The 22,930-nt window shown below is 37.6% G+C and overlaps 2 protein-coding genes across 2 annotated transcripts in view; both read right to left on the minus strand.

Moving 5' to 3' along the window:
* Positions 1 to 22,930, minus strand: part of LOC115623460 (zinc finger protein 853) — a 60,552-nt gene that overhangs the window by 32,491 nt on the left and 5,131 nt on the right. The gene's annotated exons all lie outside the window — the stretch shown is intronic.
* Positions 21,093 to 21,896, minus strand: LOC115623462. The gene has a single exon (XM_030517819.1). It carries the CDS (start codon positions 21,894 to 21,896, stop codon positions 21,306 to 21,308), a length of 591 nt encoding a protein of 196 aa, XP_030373679.1. The 3' UTR covers positions 21,093 to 21,305.

Below are 22,930 nucleotides of genomic sequence, written 5' to 3' on the forward strand. Positions count from 1 at the left end.
AGATACGCGTATTGACTGAGCAGAGAACACATATAACTGTGTGTGTGTGCGTTTGTGTAGAATTTTCTTTAATATCTGATTCTTATTTGTGTCTGTTGTGTTGACGTACGAAAAGCCAAACAAATGAGCCTCAAATATGCGGTTAATAAAATGAAAAAGTAACAGCAGCGATGTGCTGGCAATGTGCTTCATATAATTCAACAAAAGGGTTTCATATTTAAGGCAGAGAATTTTTTGAATCCTATGGTGAAAATAAAAAAAAATAAATATGTGAAAAATAGTCTTAAAATAACTTCTTGTGAAGAATAGTAATCAAAAGAATTTTGGACAACATTTTGCAGATATTCTGCTACATTCATTTTTTCATAATTTCCAACGCTGTATAAAAAAGCTGAATCTTTATAGCAAATGTTCCCCTTCCATGGCTAATACAGTTCTCTAGTTCTGTAATTTTTCATGTGTAAAGAGTCAGGAGGTGACAGGCTGGTCGGGTGAACACAAATCCCTTCAAATGCGACGACATGTAAAATATTTTCAGCTCCAGTCTCGCACGCAAGCGGCAACACCAACAACGACAACAGCAACAACATTTTTCGCTGCATCTTTGTCTGTGGCTTGGTGGCTGTGCTTATAAAATAATTTCATTCTACATTCAAGTGTATGGAAAAATGCAAAGTGACAACATAATTCGCCAGTTTATCATAATCAAAAAATACGCCTACATTGTGTGGTGCATAATAAAAGCGAGACAAGCAACAGGCCTCAAGGAACGCTTCGTAGCCAACCATTATACATGTGTAGTAACAACAACAAACACTCAACAATGACAGAAACGTCTGTCAGGCCAAGTGGCGAAAATAAACTTCAAATAGTTTCGCAAAATGTATTACACGAATTCTTATTTTCATTTAATTTAGCGCTCTCGTATCCCACTTTTTTTTAAATTCCTTTTATTTTGCTGAATTTTACATTAGAATCCACTAAAATATCGTTGTTATAAGCTGCTGCTGCTTTTTTGCAGACACTTTGCATTAATTGTGCGTTGGAAAAGTTTTGCGCCAAATTAATGTTGAACAAGATACGAAAGATGTTGTAAATACTTAGATTATTAAGTATGAGTATAGAATGCATCTATAGTTCATACGGATGCTAAATGAATTCGATGGAATTATAGGAATATATTTTAATTAGTGATCAGCCGAAAAGTTGGACAGAATTATTCCATATAGAAAGGTGAAACTCTACTTTAAGTTATAATTTGAACTGAAAGGCTAAGAAAACCCCACAAATAAACCAAAAAATGCTCAATAATATCTATTAATGACTCTGACCGTAGACGTAACAACAGAAATGCATTTACCTTGAAAATAGAAATAAAAAAATAAAAACTTCATATTAATTAGTAGCTAATAAGATTTCTTAAGGAGAGAAAAGAGAAAAATGAAAACTGTTGGGAAATATTTAATTGCCAGTGCGCCAAGCAAGCTTAGCCAACCATCCTGCGGAAGGGAGAATAAAACATCGTCCTTTCATATAAGTGCTACCAACTACATGCAGATTAACATAATAACTGTTTAGTTCAGCTTGAATATTTCCAAGACTTTTAAAAACAAAAGTCAGCCACCTGTTGTCAGAGATTATACCGAAGATGGTTTATAAAGTATCTACAGCTCAGCCGTCAACTCCCTGTTGCCCGCATTCATCGTCTGTTTTTTGCGAAAGAAAGATTGTTGAACGCTGGCTCACTCATTTCATTTAAAGTTACAAACTCTTTTAAATGTTGAATTTCTTTCAATGTGAGAAATAATTAAAATTAGTATTGAAATGAATTTGATACTTGCTTTTTACACATTTCTTTCTCCTTTACATAAGTTATAATTGATAATATTAATTACTTTGTTCCAAGTCAAATTTTTAAGAGCGGAAGCTCACATTGCACTCAAAATTTCAGCCATTATGAAAATAATATCTTTTTAAAACACTTGCCAATTTTTTCTTATTTCACCAAATTGTTGATTATGTCAAGAGCTGATTCTTATTTATTCATCTTTTGTATTTTCGGCTAAAATGTCATAAAAGTAATCATACACTTTATCTTCTCAGAGCACATTCAAGTCAAGCCCCATAAATTTCTACTTAGCAAAAACAGGTCAATAACAAAACAAAATCTTTATGAGTTGTATACAATGCTCGGATGTAGTATTCGCAATCATCCAGTTCAAGCGGTAAATGCTCCCCCATATTTGGTCAAAAGTAGGCACCACAAATTTCAGTCACATCATCGTCATTATTGTTGTCGCTGTCGAGTTTATTGTTGTTGTATATTTGCTGTTTATACACAACGACTTTTGACCAATTTTGGTCAAACTGTGTGTGTGATTGGAGCTTAATTGTGGTTTCGTTTCAATATCTGCCTCTCGCTGGGCAAACGCACCAAATTTGGCAAATTTTATAAACTTGTGTTTCGGCCACAAAAACAAGTTAATAATTTCATACGCGGCTTAATCATCATCGGAGGCAGCAGCAGCAGAAGCAGCGGCAGTGGCGTTGTGGCTGGGCTCATGCGACTATTTTTAACTAATTTCGCCATACAAAAGAACGTGAGGAGCTGTGATTTTTAGTTTAAACGCCCACCCACACAACAAAACAGTTCGCTTAGTTTGCTTCATGAGTTGCGGTTTGGGTTTTGGGCTTGGGTTTGAGTTTGGGGAGCAATGAACGTGCTCAGCTAACTTTATTTTTAGTTAGTTCAAATGTCAACTGCATGCTAATGAGAACTTAAGAGCTCTACAGTTCCGTTGCTGTCTACGTCAGCGACGTCGCAATTTGCGACAACAACAACAAGAAGAACAGCAGAACAAAGAAATAAAACAAAGTTTAAAATCCACCTGTTGGCAAACCTTCGTTGCACAGTCAAGGACACGGTCGTATGCGTTGCTTTCGTCATAGCTCATATCCGCACACGCCCCAAGCAATGTACACACACACACAGCAGACGCAGGCGCGCTGTTAAGTATGCTATACTTTACATTCATTCATAAAATTTTCCAGGCAAATTTACGCAAGCAAAAGCTGAATGGCTGGGGCCATTGAAGAGGGTTGGGAGGTATTTGTGTAAATTGGACGACTTCTCGCTATTTAGCTGCATCGATTTTTTCCGCTTGGGAGCTAAACAATGCCGCATTTTACGCTCTCTAGGTGCTCTCTCTTTCTCTGACTGCGCCTTGACTTTGTCTTGCTGTGTGGTCCTTGGCCAAGCGGTTTGAGTTCAAAGTTCATTTGAAGCCTGCCATATGCTGTGGTTATTGCCAGTCGCTTCGGATTAACACCAATTTGTTTCGTTTTGAATTCTATAGTATGAAGTATGAAGAAAAATAAGCATTGCACAGTGGAGTTGATGAAATCCTGTAATTTAAATGTTCTATAATTTGAAAGTTAAGTAAAGTAAAGCCCTTGTATTTTTTTAAGCTTAGGTTCAGTGATGTGTAAGATATTGAATTTCACGTGAAAGTTCAATATAGGAACCAACTAGCAATCTATCAATCAACTAGCCCAAGAGCAACAATTCTAATCAAAATACATTAGTATATTTATCTCATCATCAAGATTTAAACACTTTTGTGCGCAGTCTTTTATAAAGTAATAAAAAATGGTGTCATTTGAAGACAACCATTCAAAAAAACATGACTACTTTACAAACATTCTGAAAGAACTCTGCAAAATAAGCCTAGACTGACTGTAAAATTCAAGCTTAAATTCAAACTGCTTACATCAATTGTTCGGCAATGCCAGCATATTCTTGGAATATTTTCAAATTACAATACTTTGTAGAAGCCAATCAGCAGCCATCAAAAAACTTGAACGAATGACACAATAAATTACAATTCTGTCAGCCATCAGAGGGTGATGCAGCTTTTAGCAAATAATTACATTTTTCTTCAATATGTTGGAAACATTTTTGCTATCTTAGCTGAGCAGTATTACTAATAAATAGGATGGCTATCAATTTACAAGAAATTTACCTGAAATAAAATGAATTTAAATAGGAAAATAGATAACGTGATTTCCTTTATTACAAATCACAAAAAAGGCAGATAACAAATTTAAGAAAGAGCAACTGATTGCTTTTAAAATTAAAGAATAAACTAGCTTAGCCTTTTATTAATGCCACCCTACATCTAAATTGTTTTATTCATTTGTGGGTTTGTCCTTTGTCTAGCTGGCTTATAATTTAATTAAATTTTTTAACTGCTGGCTATAAGTGTAAATAATGTTCGTCTGTTCCTTGTTTTCGCTATATTTGTATTTGTAGGTATTAGCCAGTATTCTTTTCTCTCCCTTGTCTCTCAAATATATGAAAATAAATTGTTTTTAAAATAGATATGATATTTCGTTGGTTTCCTTTTTTTAAAGCATTTTTGATAAAAAGGTTTGAATTTAGAATGCAACCTTAAGATGGCAAAATAAAATATTCTTCATTATTCTTGCACCAAATTGCCAATCAAGTTGCCCAACATAAAAGAGCTGCGAGGCGTTAAAAATTCAAAGTCGCGCGGCACAAGCAACCAGTGCAAAAAATAAAGTAAAAATGCATTGCAACATTGCTATAAAAAGCAGAAAAAAATGATTAAACCAAAATTAAAAGTTTGCCAAGTAATAAACTGATAAAGGAACAGGCAATGGCAACATGCGGCGATGTTGTCGCTGTTGTTGCTTTTGTTGATTTCGTTGTTGTTGCCGTCTGACGTCTGAGCCAGTTGACATATCGCAAAAAAGGTAACTTATTAAACAACATGGCGCTGCCACACTCACACACACATACAGTCAAACACATACGCAAATGCATATTTATTGAAAGCAAGTTTTGTTGTTTCTCTTTTTCTTATACATACATACATACGTATATACATTTTTTGCAGCGCTGCGTCGCAGATAAATGTAAATTATTATGTCGTAAATTTGTTGACTGCCATGTTATGGCCGCCTTATGGGTTCCAATACGAAAATATATATAGAAAAAAAAAAACAACAGCAACAACAACAATGCCAACGCGTCGCTGCATTGCAAATTAAAAACTCACTTAGAGTCTGGGCTCTAAATAAATGCCTTGATTAAGTTGCGACAATTTTCATTTCATAATGCCAAAATTGCATCTAAGCCGAAGCTGAGTCTTAACGTGCCACACGAGCGACATTGGGCGAACCGGATGCCTTAGACAGACAGAGATGGCACTGGATATCGGTAAAGCACGATAGTTCCAGAGCCATCTCAGCCGAAATGGTCGCTATCAATTGCCACTTTTCTTCAAATTTGATTTATTAAATGCTATGAAGAATTATTAAAAGGAGACTTCATGACTGCTTTGTCGAAAGGAGTGCTTCTTTTTTTGGTAAATAACTAAAACACAATATGTTGAGAGCTTCATCTCGACCCAAAACTGTCGTTATTAATAGGTTTGCAGTCGTAACATGTTGCTAAATTTTTTTCGAACAACTTTCAAGCATTTCCGATGTTAAATGCTCAAGAAAATTACTAGAGAGTTAAGTAAAGTTTTAAGAGAATATGACGCAAAAAAAGCTAGGGATCTTTTACACCAATGAATGCTAAAAGACGTGACACGAATGCTAATATTTAGTACGACTGATTGCAGTTCGAAAAGCAGACTCCATTTATTTAAAAAAATATATATATTTGTTTCCATATTGTTCAGTTCATTTACCAATTCAATCTGGATTAATAGCCCTACTTTCGCGAAATGTCCGCAATACTGGATCGATCACGTTCGAGTAATGTTTTCGGCCATCTCTAGTGGAGACGCAGATTTGTGGCTGCTTGTCTCAGAAGGAGAGAGATATGGGCGGCTTTTGATGCATGGTGGTTGATTTATTTGCGCCGGCACACGACCACGTTCCGAACTAGCAGCCGCAGTCTCAGCCTCAGCCTCAGCCGGCAGCGGCAAATGACACGCAAAAAAAGATCAATTGCCAGAGCGAGACGCGTGCAGAGGCGCCACAAGAATTGTGAGCAGAGCGATAAGAGTGGCAGAAAAAAGTGCAAGTTACGCCAACGTTTAGCCAAAGGCTTTTAATTTACGCCAAAATGGCGACGAGGCGTCAATGGAACGTGCAAACAAACGCCTAAGCCTGCAACCTGCAACCTGCAACTTGCGGCTTCAAACTTGCAACATGGCAGACACGCGCCACCAAGAAAGAAATCTTTAAACAGGCCGCGCAATGTGTAGGCTGGTGGGCTTGGAGCCTGCAGCAACATTTTCAAGCTGCCCTTGAACTCGTCAGAGCCACATCAACCACATCAGGCAAGTGAATTGTTGACCGACATTTGTCAAAGCCAAAACAAAACACTTGAAGCGGCCAAGAACCGACGATAACAACAACAGCAACAACAGGAACAACCACTGAGAAAGGTGGGTGGCTTTGCTCGCACGTTTTGTAGACGACCGTCGACCGTCGACAGTGGCAGCGGCATCGGCATCGGCATCGGATACGGCACCGGCATGTGGGCATGTGAGAGAAAAACAAACAGCAACCCCCGCAATTTGTTGCCAGACACGATGACGACCACCACCGCCACCGCCATCGCCATCGCCACGACCACCACAACCACAGCAGTGGCGTCGTCCCCTATACACAATACTTAATTCACTTGTCGATGACACGCGGCCAGAATTTTCGCATGCGTGTGGAGGAGTACTCCATGACGTTACCAAAACAAAAATGCGCCACGCGCCGATCAGCAAACAGTATTCGGGCAGGCCGCCGTTTTAGCCCCTTTAACCGCTTTAGCCGTTTTGGCTGCTTTGCCCTCTTTAGCCGACCGGCATTGTCCTACACAATGAGGCGATTGTGCTCGCTCGTTTGGCTTCCTATTGGGGCATGGGCGTTGAAAAGGTCACTCAACTGAACTCGCGCCAAAACCGTGCAGACAGTAGTGGGCAAAAGTGTAATGACAAGTCGCATGGAAAACAGTTCATTAACCGCTCAAAGATGCCATTCTTTTCTATTTACAAGGAAAAGAATATTGCTTAGTTGTGGAGAGAAATCATATTTTGATTAAAGTTCTAAGTACAATTTCGTTCTGTGCTGGTCAAGAATTTAATGGCACCTACTGTTTGAGCGAACTGTTGTTTGCTTTGGCGATTTGATGTGGAGGTGGCACGCGACCGTAGCGCCAAATTTGAAATGAAAGTGGGTTGCATTTTATTTGTGTACAGTTAACTAGACGCGATCGCGATCGCGATCTCGAACTCATACTTATTAGCTTACTTGCGTCTAGACACGAGTACCGAGGCAGGGGCAGCAATGTTTGTGGGCGCCTTCAACCTTTCCACTTGAATTTGTATGTGTATTTGTATTTGTATTTGAATTTGAATTTGCATCGCTGGTGGGTGTGAGAATATTTTTATTTTGGCACTCGGCGCGCGCACTTGAATTGCATTTGATGTCGTTTAGGGGCTTGATCGTCATTATTATGTTCGTGTAGTCGTTGTCTTATTTATTGCACATAAATATCACACACACACACACACATACATACAGACAACTGAAAAAGTATATTTGCTCGACTTGTTACGCCCACCCGGCATTAATGTGTGGCCCCAGCGGCCAACAGCGCCTTTAACTTAATTAGTTGCGCGTGTAGTCGCCGCCTGCTCATCACTTAGTTGTTGTGTAGTTGTTGTTATTGTTGCTGATGCTGATGCTGCTGCTTCTGCTTCTGCTGCCTTATGTGCATGCGTCGATCATCAGTAGCAGGAGAGACCCGCCGCCATATCCCATGCTTCACTTGCCCGCCTCGTTATTTATGCGAGCGCTTCTTTATGGCTTCTCATATAAATTTTCATTTTAGTTGTCATCATTTAAAAGTTCTCAGACATGCGGCATTATGTATTATGCGTTAAGTGCATGCGATTTTCGTTTTTGATTTGATGATGGCAATATTTTTTAAATGAGTTATAATATGCACACTTTTAAGTATCTCTGCGCTTTTAGCTGATTTGCCATTTTTTATGGCTCTAACAACGACAAATTTTTATACAAAAGATATTTTTTCTCTTCAATTTCAGTTTAAATATAAAAGCAAGAAATAGAATAATCCAAAAAGAGTGCATTTTTATTTGGTGTATGAGGAATATATAAAGGCAATAGAAATCGCAATGCCTCCGAAATTAATAATATTTTGGTTTGCTGAGAAATGGGAACGAGGAAAGTTAAACTTATATCTGGGACTAAAGCTGAATTGACATCATTTATGAACGATATTGTTTTGAAAAAGAAATGATTTCACATTTCTACATATTGTACGTTGAATTGAATATTGAAAGCGTCACAGTGTTGTAAAATTTTTTAACAAAATGACGATCGTAGTTTTCCCAAACGTTTTAATTGATAATAACTAGAGAATTTAGCAAAATACAGCCAATATCTCTGTGGAATGCATGAAAATAGAGGGAAATATATCCAATTTAACACCTTATCGCATTTTATCATTGATTTCCAAAAATTTGATTACCACACTCCACAGACAAAGAGTTGCTTAAAGGACAAAAACATTATTGTGACTGGGGATTAAAAGAGGTGTTTTTCATACGATCCCAAAATCAAGTGTCAATGTAAAAAAAATGTCGTCAAAGAAGTCAATGTTGATTTGTTTCTATGGCTCAAAGAACTCCCCGAGAACTCAGTCTTACTGACCAAACAGTTAATTCATAAAGAATTTGGCGCTTGTTGCATAATAAAGAAAGGAAGAATGTAAGAATGGAAGGAAGTAAGAAAGACATGAATTTGGTGCTTGTTTTACAATGATGTATTGTCCTATTCGCCGACATTTGCCACTAATTTAGTGAGAAAAAAAATTGCACTTGCAACCACTCGATATTCGCCTGACTTGGCTATCTTAAAACTATCACCTTTTCAAAAATTGCATTTGCGCAGGAAAGAAAAACACCATAAGGATGTCGAATCCCTTCAAAATGCTTGTATTACCATTCTGTAGGACATGCCGGTCGATATGCCTCTTGATCATACAAAAGATTGAAAAATAGGTGATTTTTTTAAATAAAAATAAATCAATTGCTGGAACGAATCTCATACGCATTTGTAAGCAACATTTTATAATGAAGGAATAAACTAAGGCAATTGATTATTGTTAGCTGCTCAGTCTATAACATGATATAGAATTGCTGGAAATACATTTGTTCAGTTCCACAAATCAACCTTTTATTGAAACCCTTTGTCACATAAGAGTTCCCCATTGGACTGCCTTGCATTACGACTGGACTCCACCCCATGGCGAGCAATTTGAAGCGGAAACGTTTGTGCAAATCATTAAATGTTTTAATTTAACATAAATTAGAGGTGCATTTGAAATGAAATTAAACGACAAGTTGAGCAAAGCGGCAAAGGCAGCAAAGCCAGCTTAGCGGTCGCTAGAAACTGGCCTCACCATAAATTGAAGTATCTGGCGGGTTAGTAATGAACGCCCACCAACGAATGTCTCTGCTATAATAATTTATTATCGCATTTACAGACAGTAATTAATATGAAAAGTAAATGTAAAATGCAAAACAACGGAACAAGAGGCAGGCATAGAAAATTTAATGAATGAATGAATGAGTGAATGATTCAACCCGTAGACGAAAAAAACAAACAAAAAAGCTGACAAGGCAAATGTCACAAGCAACAAGTTGAGTTGAGAATCATCAATGAAACGAAAAACTTGTTAGCCATTTGGCTTTATCTGAAGACATGTGTGTATGTGTGTGTGTGTGTGTTGGCGTCCAAAAACAAAAACAATCAGCAACTTTAACTAAAAAGCGTTTTAAAATGCAGAAATCGAATTAGCAGCAACATGGCGCGCGACAGGCAACTTCACAACGCCTGCAATCGCCGCCGAGTATCTCGCGCTGTATCTTACAGATACTTGCTTTATTTTACGTGTAGGTTGCGCCACGAGCACACCACCAACAGCAACAACAACGGCAACAACAACAATAACAGCAGCAGCAGCAACAAACCGAGACAGCACGCCAAAAAGTGCGTAGGTTGCCTCACACAGCTCTTAGCTTGACTTTTGGCAGCGACTGCTGCGGCCGACGACGCCGACGTCGAAGTCGGCAGAGACAGCGACGATGGCGGCACCCTGTACCCGACTGCATAATAAAATTTAACAATTTATTGCATTTGCTGGTTTAATTTGTTGGCAACCCGGCCGTTTTCCTTCATGTAGTGTGTACACTCTGCATACGGCCAAAAAAAAAAAATTGTTTTCATTCATAAACCGCGCGTCGCTCGCCGCTGTATGCAAATTGGCTATGCTGTTAACTTTGCTCGTTATACCCTATAGCCTTAGAAGTTATGGGAGTTAAGCCATAGAGGTAGTTCGTCGAAAAAGTAGCTAACAATTTTAGTAATACAAGTATTTGCATTCAGAGACATCGCGTGAGCTGATGTTTTTAATCGTTTAAATGCCTTCCACAATCGATCATTACGGGTTGATAAAGTTTTATTGAGTTTAAACTATGTTTCTTTTATAGGTGATATATCTGTAATGATAAGTTTTTCTTTCTGGCTACTGGAACTATTAAGTTTTGATCAGATAAACTAAAAATCAGTTGTTTCTAATCAAAAGACAATTGCCATCCATCTAACATAATCTTTTGGTTAAAACCTTATAGATTTTTTGGCCGAAATTTGAATAATCACCTCAGACTCGTTATCAATGTTTGAATTAAACGACGACTTTCCTTTAAAAAAATGCAAATTAAATTTATATTCGGGGTGAAATTTTCTATACTTGGGGAAGAGCAGTAAAACAAAATTTAGAAAATGTACTGATATTCTAAAACAAAGAAACAAATTGTTCTACTCTATGGCTGAAATTTATATAACTTGGAAAAAGAAGTACACAAATTTAAGAGAATTTGCTGACACTCTAAAGATAAAAAACAATATCCTACATTTATATAAATTGTAATAATAGTGTGAATTTTAAATTTTCAGCATCCAGACTTCCACAGGAGTATGATTTTGTTAAGCAGTGTAAAAAGTTCAAGGATACTTTTTTGCTACACCTCGTTCATTTCGTTATACAGTGTAAAAAGTTCAAGGATACTTTATTACTACACTTCGCTTATCTTTCCAGTCAGAAAGAAATATCAATTTAATTTATAGTATAATTTCATATGATTTGAAATTTTAATAAACATATTTAATATTTCTATATTAATAAATGAATTAAAGTATTAGTTTATTCACTTTGATTTCATTTTAATAAACTCATTTGCAAACTATTTTTAAATTAACAAAATAAATTACTTACAACTTAAATAGTTCTTCTTACTGAAAAGATTGGAATAATCACCAAATCTATTACTAAGTTAGCGCTGAAGGGTGTTTCAAGTTCGCTGCTTTTGGAGACTTGAATTTGTTTCTTGTTTTTGCAATTGCTCCGTTGTTGTTGTTGTTGTTATTGTTGTTGCTTCTTTCAGTAGCCGCTATGACACACTTGGCAAGCGATGTTCAATGATCGCTGCGATTGCAACAGCAAAAACAACAACAACAACTGCGAATCAAGCATGAATGAATGCAATTGTGTGAGACGATCGGACTGTTAACGTGGCTGGCTACGTGGCAGGCAACAAGTTAGCATAAATTATATTTCGCATTTAGCATTGCATTGAATTTATTTATTTTAAAGCATTAAACAAAAGACAAAGACACTTTGCTTGTCGCTGGCCGTCGTTGCTGTTGTTGTTGTTGTTGTTGTTCCTATTGCTCGTTTCATTTTGCATTTAGGCGACATGTGCAACAAATGTTAGACATTCAATTTGTTGTTGACACTTCATTAGCAAAATGTGGGTTAAATGTTGCTATTTATGCATTGAAAACTAAACAAATTGTGTGGCAGAAGAACAACAACAACAGCAACAACTATAATATTTAATGCAATATTCTGCATTTTTATAAACTCAAAGAAATTGTGAGGAAGACTTGCTCTAGAATTTAAATGCTTCCTGAAGAAGTTGAATTTTCAAATATTTATATTAGCATAGCAAGCCTGCATTTGTAATATATTTATGTCCTGTTTCAGTTGTTATTTTGTACTCTAGAAAATACAGATTCTTCTGAGCTAGCCTTATCGTTTTTTTTCCGGAAAAGCTGGCTTATACTTGTATGTAGCTTTATAGCCTAAATAATGTTTGTGTATGCTGCGATTTCTTCTACCCTCAGGAAGGTTTCTGGAAGCTTTGTAAAGGAGACTAGCACATAGACAAAGTGAAGAATCAAGAAGTGTTGAAGAAGAGCTTGGACTGAATATCTCAGGTCCCTCGAAATTTTAAAAGTAAATAAGTAATCCACTTAAATAAATAAACAGATTAATAAAACCAGAGGACAAAATGGCTAATAAAGCACAATTTGTAAGCAAATGTTAGCTGCATTTCGTCCATTTGGGCTGAATTTCCTCTTTTGGGGCCAAAACTAAATAACAAAATAGAAAAATGGGATTGCAACGGGGAAATTAATATCATAGGGCTGCACAGCTGTGCGCCGCAGAACTCATAAAATATACTCGAAACTGACACCGTTTTAGGCCAAGTTCTGCGCATGCGCAGCACAATGGAGTCCGTTGAAAGCGCAATTTGAAATATGATAGCGGAGTTGTGTGGCAAGTGCTGCGTTTTTTCAATGCTTTGGCAAAACAACAACAACAACAAGAAAATCAACAGCTTTCGTTCCATTCAAGCGCAAGAAATGGGGGAAAAAAATAAATAAAAATCAACACAATGGCCAGAGATTTCGAAATGTTTTCATTGAATGCATAGCATAGTCGATCGATACATTTGACAGTTAATTTGTTTGCATTTGAAATTGACGCAGTCTTATTCAACATCATTTTTTTATTGGTATTATTCGGTTTGGTCGCATCTCTTGGCCATTTTCCGGTCTGCCGCAGCACGCTAATGTGGTTCCGGTGTGTGTATCTGCGTGCGTGCGTACGTGTGTAACCAATCTATGCCTAAGCCATCAATTTGCATTTGTTTAAGCATTTGATGACCCACTCCGCTCGGATGCTGCAGCAGCTTTAGTTCCAGCCACAGCCCACGTTCCGCATCACCACCTAGAGCCCAGACCCATGGCCTTTCATTCATGATTTGAGACTGCAGCGTAGGCGCGCTTCATTTTTATTTTACTATTTCATTCATAAAAATTTTTAACGCATGCTTGCCTAATCTTCGACTCCAGTCGAAGATCTGTAAGGGCGTGTGCCGAGCACCGAGCGCCGTTTGGTAGCTCATCAAATGTGGTAATCTAATACCCGCGTTGAAGTCCGTTGATTTTATTAGGTTAAGTTTTTAGTTTATGAGCAAGGCACGAGTTTTTCAATGCAACCCAGCGGCGGAGGCAGTTATGTTGTCTCCAAATTTCGAAATACTGATATCAGTTGAAGTTCGAATTTGACAACTTCAGCAAAGATTTTGAATCTATTATAAAAAGTATTTCTTTATAGCGCTTGGGAGTTTCAGTTTTTACACAATGTATTTAAATGTGCAAAGAACGGGAAACAGTCTTAAGTAAAGACAATTCAATTTGATTCAAGGCTCAAAGTTTTCAAAGTTTTTACAAATAAATGCAGATTTTTAGTTTCATGCCAAAGACATAGTTGCGGTTCAAAAAAATAAACATTTATTAACAGATAAATAAAATTGCGTTTATTACGTATACGTTTAATTTGTAATTATTTTTCAATTATTTTCGTTTCCAAATATTTTTCGTAATGAGCATTATTGTTAGTGGAAATTGAATGGAAATACTTATAGAAAAATTGTATGATAAATAGTAAAGCTATGGCTGAACCAAAATATCTTCCTAGTTTTGCAAAAACTTGCATCAAAGACATATTATTATTGTAAGAAAAAATTTGGAAATTATAAGTACAGACCAATGTTCTTTTAAATTATCCATCATCTGAAAAAGTGTATAAAAACAAATTACTTTCTTATTCAGTAGGAAAAGAAACTGGTATATCTAAAAATTGGTAGTTAAGCGCAGCATGTCATTCGAATTTATGAGCATTTTGGCCATAAGTTGTGGCTCGGTTGCGAGAAACCTTAACACTGCTCATAACTGTCAGAGCGATAAAGCGATCAATCTGAAGCAACTGTGCTGCATGTGGCAACAGCTGCCTCGATTTACGAGCGTCAACCACAGCAGCCACCGAGTGGCAACAACAACATCAACAACAGCGTGTCCATGGTCAGGCTGACGTCATATGCGCAGCGATGACATAAATTGCATTTGAATATGTATTGGCCAGCAAGCGCAACAACAAGATCGCCGCAAAAATTATAACCATAACATGTCTTTTGAGCTTAAGCCGCTGCCGCCACAGACCGCGGGTCGTCACGAGCTGTGCCGCCGCTGGCGGTGGCGGTGGTGGCTGTGGTGGATGTGGCTGTGGCGGCGGCGTTGATCGATTTTTGGCATGAAAAGCGACAAAATTGCCTGCAAAAGTTTCTGTTGCGCATGCGCACGAGGTCGCTGCAGATAAAAAACAAAATGAATAAACAGTTAATGAATGGGGCGCAGCACGAAGCTGCCAGTGCCCAAAAAAAGTGACTAAACGAACAACAACTGCAACTGCAACACCGACAACAACAACAGCGATTGAGCGCAACATCCGCCGTCGCAGTCGGCGTCAGCTGCAGCTTGTTGGCTTTTTGGTGTCGCGCGTGGGTCGACTCATTCATAACGTTGAAAAAAGAAGAAGAAAAATGAAAAAATACAACCAAAACTTTTCGCTCAATGAATTGCAGTTTTGTATCTTTGAGATACGCTGCAGCCAAATAACGGCACAGCAGCCGCTGCCGGAGAAAAGCAAGTAGTTCACATATTTATTCGAGGCTTGATTGCAAATACCCAAGTCCGATCGACGATTTGCATAAATCAGGCGCAAATTTGTTCCACTGTGCAAGGCACAAGTCAAGCGCAGTGGTTCAAATTGTCCGCAAGGGCTCACAAATTTCAAAACCTAACCAAAAAGTTGCATATATTTAATGGAGTTGTTAGCTACAAGTATTTAAGATAAATATGTTGATTCCTTCAATCACTTCGATTACTTTTGAATTAATTAATTGACGAAGGAAGGAGAGAAATCTCCAACTAAAGGCAGGTGTTGATGTTTGTATAAGGTAAAGCATAAGGTCTTTTAATAGCTTAACCTTTAATAGACTGAGTTAATTGCTTCTTCTGTTTAGCCACAATGATTTTCTAAGACGTTCCCTTGCATGATTCATATATAGCCCTTCAATGTCTGTAGTTTCCTAATATTTATGAGCTGCCTTGATAATACTTATTTGCTTTTATTTTAGACATAATTCGACAAGAAACCCTTTTTTTTTTGCTCATATACATTTGTAAGAAAATCAATAATTTTTTTCTTCAATTAAACTCTTCTATTGAGGTAACTTTAATTTATGATTGCAAATTTGTTAAATTATATTTACAAAGAAAAAATTGCTTGAAAACTATGTATATCTCAAAAGAACTTTACTAATTGAGTCAACATATAAAAAAAACTTATTATCATTGTTGAATAAAATTAAGAATTATATTTGGAGAGACCTATTAAGTGGTTCAAAAACAAATGCTTTGACACAAAAGTTTGGACGATATTATAAAAAAGAGTTCTTAGCCGAAAAGAAAATTACTTGTAGAAAATTTAACAATATTCTAAGAAAACCTATACGATTTGTATTAAAGAATTGTTTGCAATCTCCTGAACTGATTTGAGCCACTGTGCTTTGTCGCGTTGTGTGTGAGCGAGAGATCCGAGGAAGTCACAGCAGCTTCCAAAACGCAAGACAAGCCAGCAAACTGCTAGACAAGCAGACAGGAAGACGGTCAGACAGACGGCCACAAGCTAAGCCAAACCAAGCCAAGTCAAGCCAAGAAAAAACCAAAGTCAAGTCAAACAACGCGCGTGTCGTTTGGAAAACTCACAACGTCGACGACGACGACGACCACGACGAGGTTGCAGTAGTTTTTGGGCTTTGGCTTTAGGTTTTTATTTATTTATTTTATATTAGTTTTTTATTTTTTGCGGGGGCCGTTGCCAAAGTAAGTAGCTTTGTGTATAGTTTTGTTGTTTGTCGTCTAGCTTGGAGTATTTGCCTGACTGCGATTCGGTCGACGTCGTCTTCGTCTGATTGCATTTGAGGCGTTTGTACATTGGGGGGCTGGGCTGGTACTGGGGTTGGCAACTTTACTTTTCCGTGTTGCAGTTCGTGTTGTTGTCATTGTCATTTTTCATTGATGTGCTTTTCAAGGAGCAGCAGCTCAGAGTTCGCCCTGGTCATCATCATAAGTGGACATTTATAAATGGTTTGCCCAGTCGATTGACCGAGCTGTGTCAGTGCCAGTGCCAGTGGGTGGGCAGATTTGTAGCTACACAGCTCGATATGTTGCTAAACAAATGAACTTTGATCGAGTAACAGACATATGTGGCACATAAACAAAGTTCTGATTCTAGAAATAATGCCCATAAACTGAAGAGGATTATTTTTGTTTATTAAATTGACAGTCTGCTGCAGTCCCTGAACTGTTTAAAGATATTTCCAATAGAATTTTTGTCAACTAAATAAATAAAATTGATTTATTTGACTTGTTTTTCTTGAATAATGCTTTGAAAAACACTAATATTATATAGTTGTATTTATTGTTTATTATGCATACGCATATTTAATTTTGATTTTATTTACTTATTCATATTTATTACTTTTATTTGTTCTCGTATTTATTTATTTACATATTTTCATTTTGAATTTACAGTGTGTAACTGAAAGTGTGCATTACCCATTTTTTTTTTGCTTCTTGAGTAAATCAAAATAACAAAAAAAAGGTAAGTTGCTAAATTTTTTACATATCTATGTTCGTATATTTCTTCATAATTATGTTTCAACTGCTTTTTGATTTCGTCCTGTTTTTGTTTGTTGTGGCAAAGCGCTGAAAAGTTTATTAATAAAATAGTGCGTGAGACCTGCCGCCACTCGTAAATAACAACAAATAGTGCCACATTTTGTCACAGCGTTCCAATACACTGAATCGAATGGGAACAACGCTGCTGTCCAAGATTTGATTTAAACACTACAAATTGGTGGCGACTCGTTGTGGACTCGCGCACAGAAAACAATAATATCACTTAGCTAGAAGTGTCCACCGCCCCATTGGGGGCTCATTAGCCGCCTTTTAGCTGCTTGCCAGCAAATCGCCACATCTTTCAACATTGACAAGAACAAAATGCTAAAAGACAGCTTTTGTGCTAACGATACGGCTGAGGAGGCTGTCTGTCGTTCTCGCCTAGCGTTTAAGAAAAAAATCTTGGCACAATTCGCGTGCGCGTCTCTGCTCCAAAATATTGAACGCGTTGAACGCTCTATATAATGCCAGCGATATCGTCAAATATATATTTAAAAGTATATATTTAAATACCCTTCGCTCTAAGTAATGGGGTATATTGTGTATGTTGTAAAAGTTGTAATTGATAAACTTTTAAAATAGTCGTCAGTTTGTGTCAACTTTTTCATGCGAGTTATCGCGTTTTTCTTGAGTATACATTTTCCTGGGAACTTCTTTTTGCAAAAGTATGGGTTGTTCTACCTTTTGAGAGCATTTATTCAGACTACGAAAGGAATCGCGTTTATCCCGTGGCATTTTTATTAGTTTCGGCTCGAAACGCCCCGCCATTTTTCCAAAGGCAAGCGTGTTTCCCGATTATAACCCTAACCTTTAACAAATATATTAAAACAATCATCGATATGAATTTTTTAAATATGCATTTACGGTTTTTAACTGAAAATAATAAGTTATAAATTAAAATTGTTTCTTGGGATCAGTGCATCAATAATATTTTTATTAAAATGAAGATTGCCGTTCAGATAATTTTGTCATAATTTTTATAGAATTCTGAATGTATTTCAAGTTGTTTGGCTATTTTCAAGTTCTGCCATTCTTTGACAGCAGTTATTAAAATGATTCTACTACATAAAAGCTCTTTAAGGCTCTTTAACGTCAGATGAAATAATGCCACCCATAACCATATCTTTTTGTACGAGAGATTTAAGAAGAAGAAATTAGTCCTAATTTTTAGTACAGGCTAGCACAAATATGAGAAAAACTCTTGATTCTATAAAAATATCATGTTTTTAAGAAGCAGTGAGGGATACAATTTGTTGGCAGAGCCGAAAATACCATTTGAGAAATTTTCTTTTTCGGTTGGTGTTGGAAATTTTGGCGTCTCAACGCATAAATCTTGAGGACAACTGCGACACGGCGGCAAAGCGAGGCCATGGAGCCGCCATCAAGACGTCAGCCAAGTCAGCAGTGAGCAGTGAGCAGTCAGTAGTCGGAGGCAGAGTGTTCCGAACGAGCCAAATCGTTTCGAACCATGGCGATCTATGCCATGCATGAGCTCATTAGAAAATATGCGCGTAATTTGTGAGACTTTTCGACTGGGTCCCAAAGGCTATTTTTGATTTAGCAGCGGCGCTTGCAGTCAGAAATGAAGACCACGACGACGATGACGATGTTGAAGGCGATGTTGACTACGTGAGAGTTGTGCTCCATTGAAATATGTCAAGTGGCATGCGGCGGCAAATTATGGCGCAGACGAGAATAGATGGGAAGGCCCTTGATGGGCTACAATTTTTGGCATACCGATAAACGCACATTTTCGATAGTACGAGTATTGTACAGCATATGGCATAAGGCATAAGATATAGTACAGAGCTAGAGAACGGTAGCTCTCGAAAGTTTGGCTGCGACGGCAACCAATCAAAACTTGCGGACGACCACAAAGCGGCGGTTCCAAAAAAGGCCCATGTCTGAGTGGGTTGTAAGCGCGCGCGCAACGCCCACAAAGAAGTGGAAACTTTTTGAAGAGAAAAAAATAATAGATAACAAAAAAAAAAAAAAAAACAAAAAAACAATATAAACGAATATAAAAACTTAAAAATCATGCAGAAAACGGCGAAGAACAATAAACAAAAAGTTGATGTAAATTATTTGGCTACCATATTTAGTTGGAAATCTCATGATCTCTGCGCTGTGCTGTGCTTTGTGCTCAATTTTCTAAGCCAGCCATCCAGCCAGTCAGCCCACAGACGTCTGTTGGCAACTGGCGGCCCAAAGAGATGGCCGCCGCTCTACAGTTGATGGACTGAATGACTGAATGGTTGACTGACTTTACGCTCGACTTGGCTGAATGAATGCTTGACTGACATTTCGTTTCAAATGTCAGCACTGCATGACAGTTCCAATGAGAGAGAGATACGAAACCATTTTGCTGAATGCGCCATATTTGGTACCTTGTCAGAGCCGGAGCCTAATGTTCGCTTATTTACATATTTACCTTCACATATGTACGAGTATATACGAGTATTTAGGTACGGGTATGTATAAATACCCATTGAGCTTGTCAGCTGGCTAAAACGCGTGATGAAGTGTGCTAAAGTTTGTTTGAGCTGCAACACATCTCGAAAGCCCTTCCTTGAGCCAAACACAGTAATTGTTGAAAGCCGCTTGAGCCCTACTCTGGTCGTTGGTGGTAGCCTTCCTTTAGTTTAAACTTAAAAACAGTGCACTGTGTTTTTTGATTTGTGTCAAATGCATCATTAGCGAGCTAAATCATACAATTTGCTGTTTTCCAAAATGTATTTCTGCCAATTTGTCAAATTTATCCAAATCACAATTTTTTGATAGTTTTTTTTTTGAGTACATTATAAAACATACAATTTAACTCTAGACTGGGTTTATATCTATAACCATTAATCATTTCTTTATGTGTATGTAATAGACTGTACTATTTGTATGGATATCGCCGTTCCACCATTTCTTTGCTATTCTTACTAGTTCTTGAGTACAAGATGTAGATAGAATAATGATGCCCAATTATGTATATCACAATAAAAATTAGTTATCGGTTTTTTTAATTCATAATTTAATATGACAGTTATTTCATTCATAATCGTAAATTTAAATTTAAATTCTCAACAACTAGTAAAGAATATTTAAAACACGGGACCTTCAAAAATGCATCCTCTACTTAATCGGACGATTAGTGTACCCGCTTTTAAACAATGTAGAAAAAGTGATGAGATGTTGGCGATGTTAATGTTAATTTTATTAATTGATCGACTATAATTACCATGAACAGCTTTGTTTTTTAGTTGCATCGGGAAAAGTGCATTTACTTCTTAATTTGGTATTTGTATTATTTTCATTTTTTTTGGAAAAAAAAAAATCAAAAACAAGCGATTTTTTTAAAATAAACGTAATCCTGCGCTTTATCAACATTTAGAAAAGTTTGGTAACGCAATCCTATATACTTTTTGAGATATTAGCGTTCATACAGACAGATGGGCAGACAGACTAACCGACTGTGGAGACTTATATTACTTTCAGTGTGCAATAGTTCTTACATAGATAATTCTACAATTGACTATGATTTAGTTTTATGAAATGTTAGACAAATGGCATTTTTAGCTAGAGGGAGAATATCTTCAGTGTAGCTTTCGTCAACAACATTTACCGGAAACAAGAGGGACAGCCTATAATTTGCAAATTTAATTTGCAACACACGCCAACATGTGACCCCAAAAATGCAAAATGTGATAAATAATATGCAGTTGTTGGCCGGGCCAAGACAACTGCATCGTGAATGGCAACTAGAGCTGCAAGCAGCTAGAAGTGATCAGCAGCGGGGAGCTGCGGGTGGCAGCGAGCAGGGAGTGGTGCACAATTTTTCGTAGGTGTCCAAGTGTGGCTTACCTTAAACTAGAAATGTGTTTTTATGAATGGAGCTGTTGCGGCAGCTCATGAATGAATTCAACGCCGAGCTGAGCTGAGCTGCTGGAGCTTGTCGTGCCGGGGCAACCACATGTTCAATCGATTTCTACAATTTCGTATGCTAATGCACAAAGTGTTGCGGTTTTTCTACGAAAACTGAACAAATTTCAGTTGAATTTTATAACAATATAAATGTTTATATGTGTAGTTCGTTGTTTATCGTAGTTTTATTAATGATTGTTTGTGGTTTTCAAATGTTGTTATTGTGTGTTGTGCGTGGGTCGTTCAGCCAACTACCAAGTTCCACCAGGCGCCAAGAGGCCAACAAGCCAACAAGTGAAACAGGTTGGCCAAGACAAATACGTGTACAAATCGCAGTTTGTGTGGGTGTCGCGAAACTCTTTTTTTTTTCGGTAAAGTAATGTTTTCTGATTTTGGATGACTTATAGCGAGAAACGTCGTTTATCGGTTAGGGCTCTAAACCAATCATATTTCTCCAAGTGCCTATGCATATAGGCACCACCAGCATATAGCTTCACTAACTCCTCCAGATCATCCTCATCATCATCCTCGTCGTCCACGAACTCGTTCGAGTCCTGCGAAAGCAGCACATCAGTCACAATGGTGCAGTGCAACAAAAACATCACTCCACAGCAGAGGGAAGCAATCGACTGGCCACGCATATAGTGAAAGAATTGGTGCACCGGTGTATCTTCGGAGAGCTTAACATAGAACGTATTAAGATCCTGTTCCGCATCCTTCATGGTTGTAAGCGAGACCACTATAAAGGCGAATGCAGCCAATCCAGTGCGAATGATCTCCACCCACATATGAGGCGTATGTCCCGTGCAAATATTGATACTGGCGAATAGGGTTAGAACGGTACCCACGTAGAAGACAACACTGTAGGTAAGCGGATCGTATGTAATAGCGTGGTTGCCCGGTATTGCCAGGAATCCAGGTATATGATATGCCATTATGAATATATTCAGAACGGTTTCAATCGTGTAGAACATAAAAAGTACGGCACGCATTTTGGTATACCAAGATCTTTTCCGTCTACAGATATTTCAGTTCTTTCGCCAGATTGAATTTAGTTCTCTTATAGGCTGTGCGTTTTGATTTTAGTTTCTTTCCTTTGGCCTTGGTGTTTGACTAAATACACTAGGCCTATTAGGTTCGATTTATGAATTTTATGTGCCTGATAGAGATCAATTTAATAAAGCAATGTCATTTTGAATGTGCAACCATCTGACCGTCCGTTCGAATGTATGAAGGTCGAGATCTATTAAGCTTCAAAGGCTAGGTGCATTAAACTTGGCATGGAGACTTGTCTTCATAATTTGTAGACTCCGTTTAAGGTAAATCACAGTTAAATATTATTTTTGGTAAATATTCGTTATTTGTTATCATAGCATCATTTAAGTATCATTCATAGCGCCAAAAATGTTATTGCTCATCGTAATCTAGGAAGGACTTCACTCCTTTTGAATATTCAAAATAACAAATACATTCCCATATAAGTTTTTAAAACATAGCCTTCGCGTAGAGGCCAGACATAAATTATGTTTCATCTTTTATTTGCTGATGAGCTTCAGGTACAAGTTTCCGGTTCCGAGCTTTTCTTGCTACTTCCAGTCTAGCCTACACCTGCATGGGCTTAGATGTTGTCCTATTTTTAGACACATGATGCCAAATAACAACGTTCACCAGCCAACAACCGCTTGTCCATTGGAAGTCATAACAAATATACTTATTTTGTAGATTTAACACAATTTACGGCCACAGTCGAAACGCAAAACCACAAAAACTGCCCACGTGCGGTTTGTATTTATTTCGATTAGATGTGATTTGGTTTGGTTTGATTTCGAAGTGGAATGGATTGGCGCCAGCTTGACCCGTGGCTACTTAGCTTGAGCATTATGCAGGTGACAATGCAAAAATATATAGCATATATAACCATTCGTGGCACACTTTAGAGCGGCCCACAGATATTATGTTAATTGGAGAGTCAAGCCTAAATTTATTATAAGTTGATTATGATGAGAGCTGCACACTTTGTGCGCAT

Source organism: Scaptodrosophila lebanonensis, unplaced genomic scaffold (assembly GCF_003285725.1).
Source record: "Scaptodrosophila lebanonensis strain 11010-0011.00,11010-0021.00 unplaced genomic scaffold, SlebRS2 tig00000053-arrow-pilon, whole genome shotgun sequence".
Taxonomy (NCBI): domain Eukaryota; kingdom Metazoa; phylum Arthropoda; class Insecta; order Diptera; family Drosophilidae; genus Scaptodrosophila; species Scaptodrosophila lebanonensis.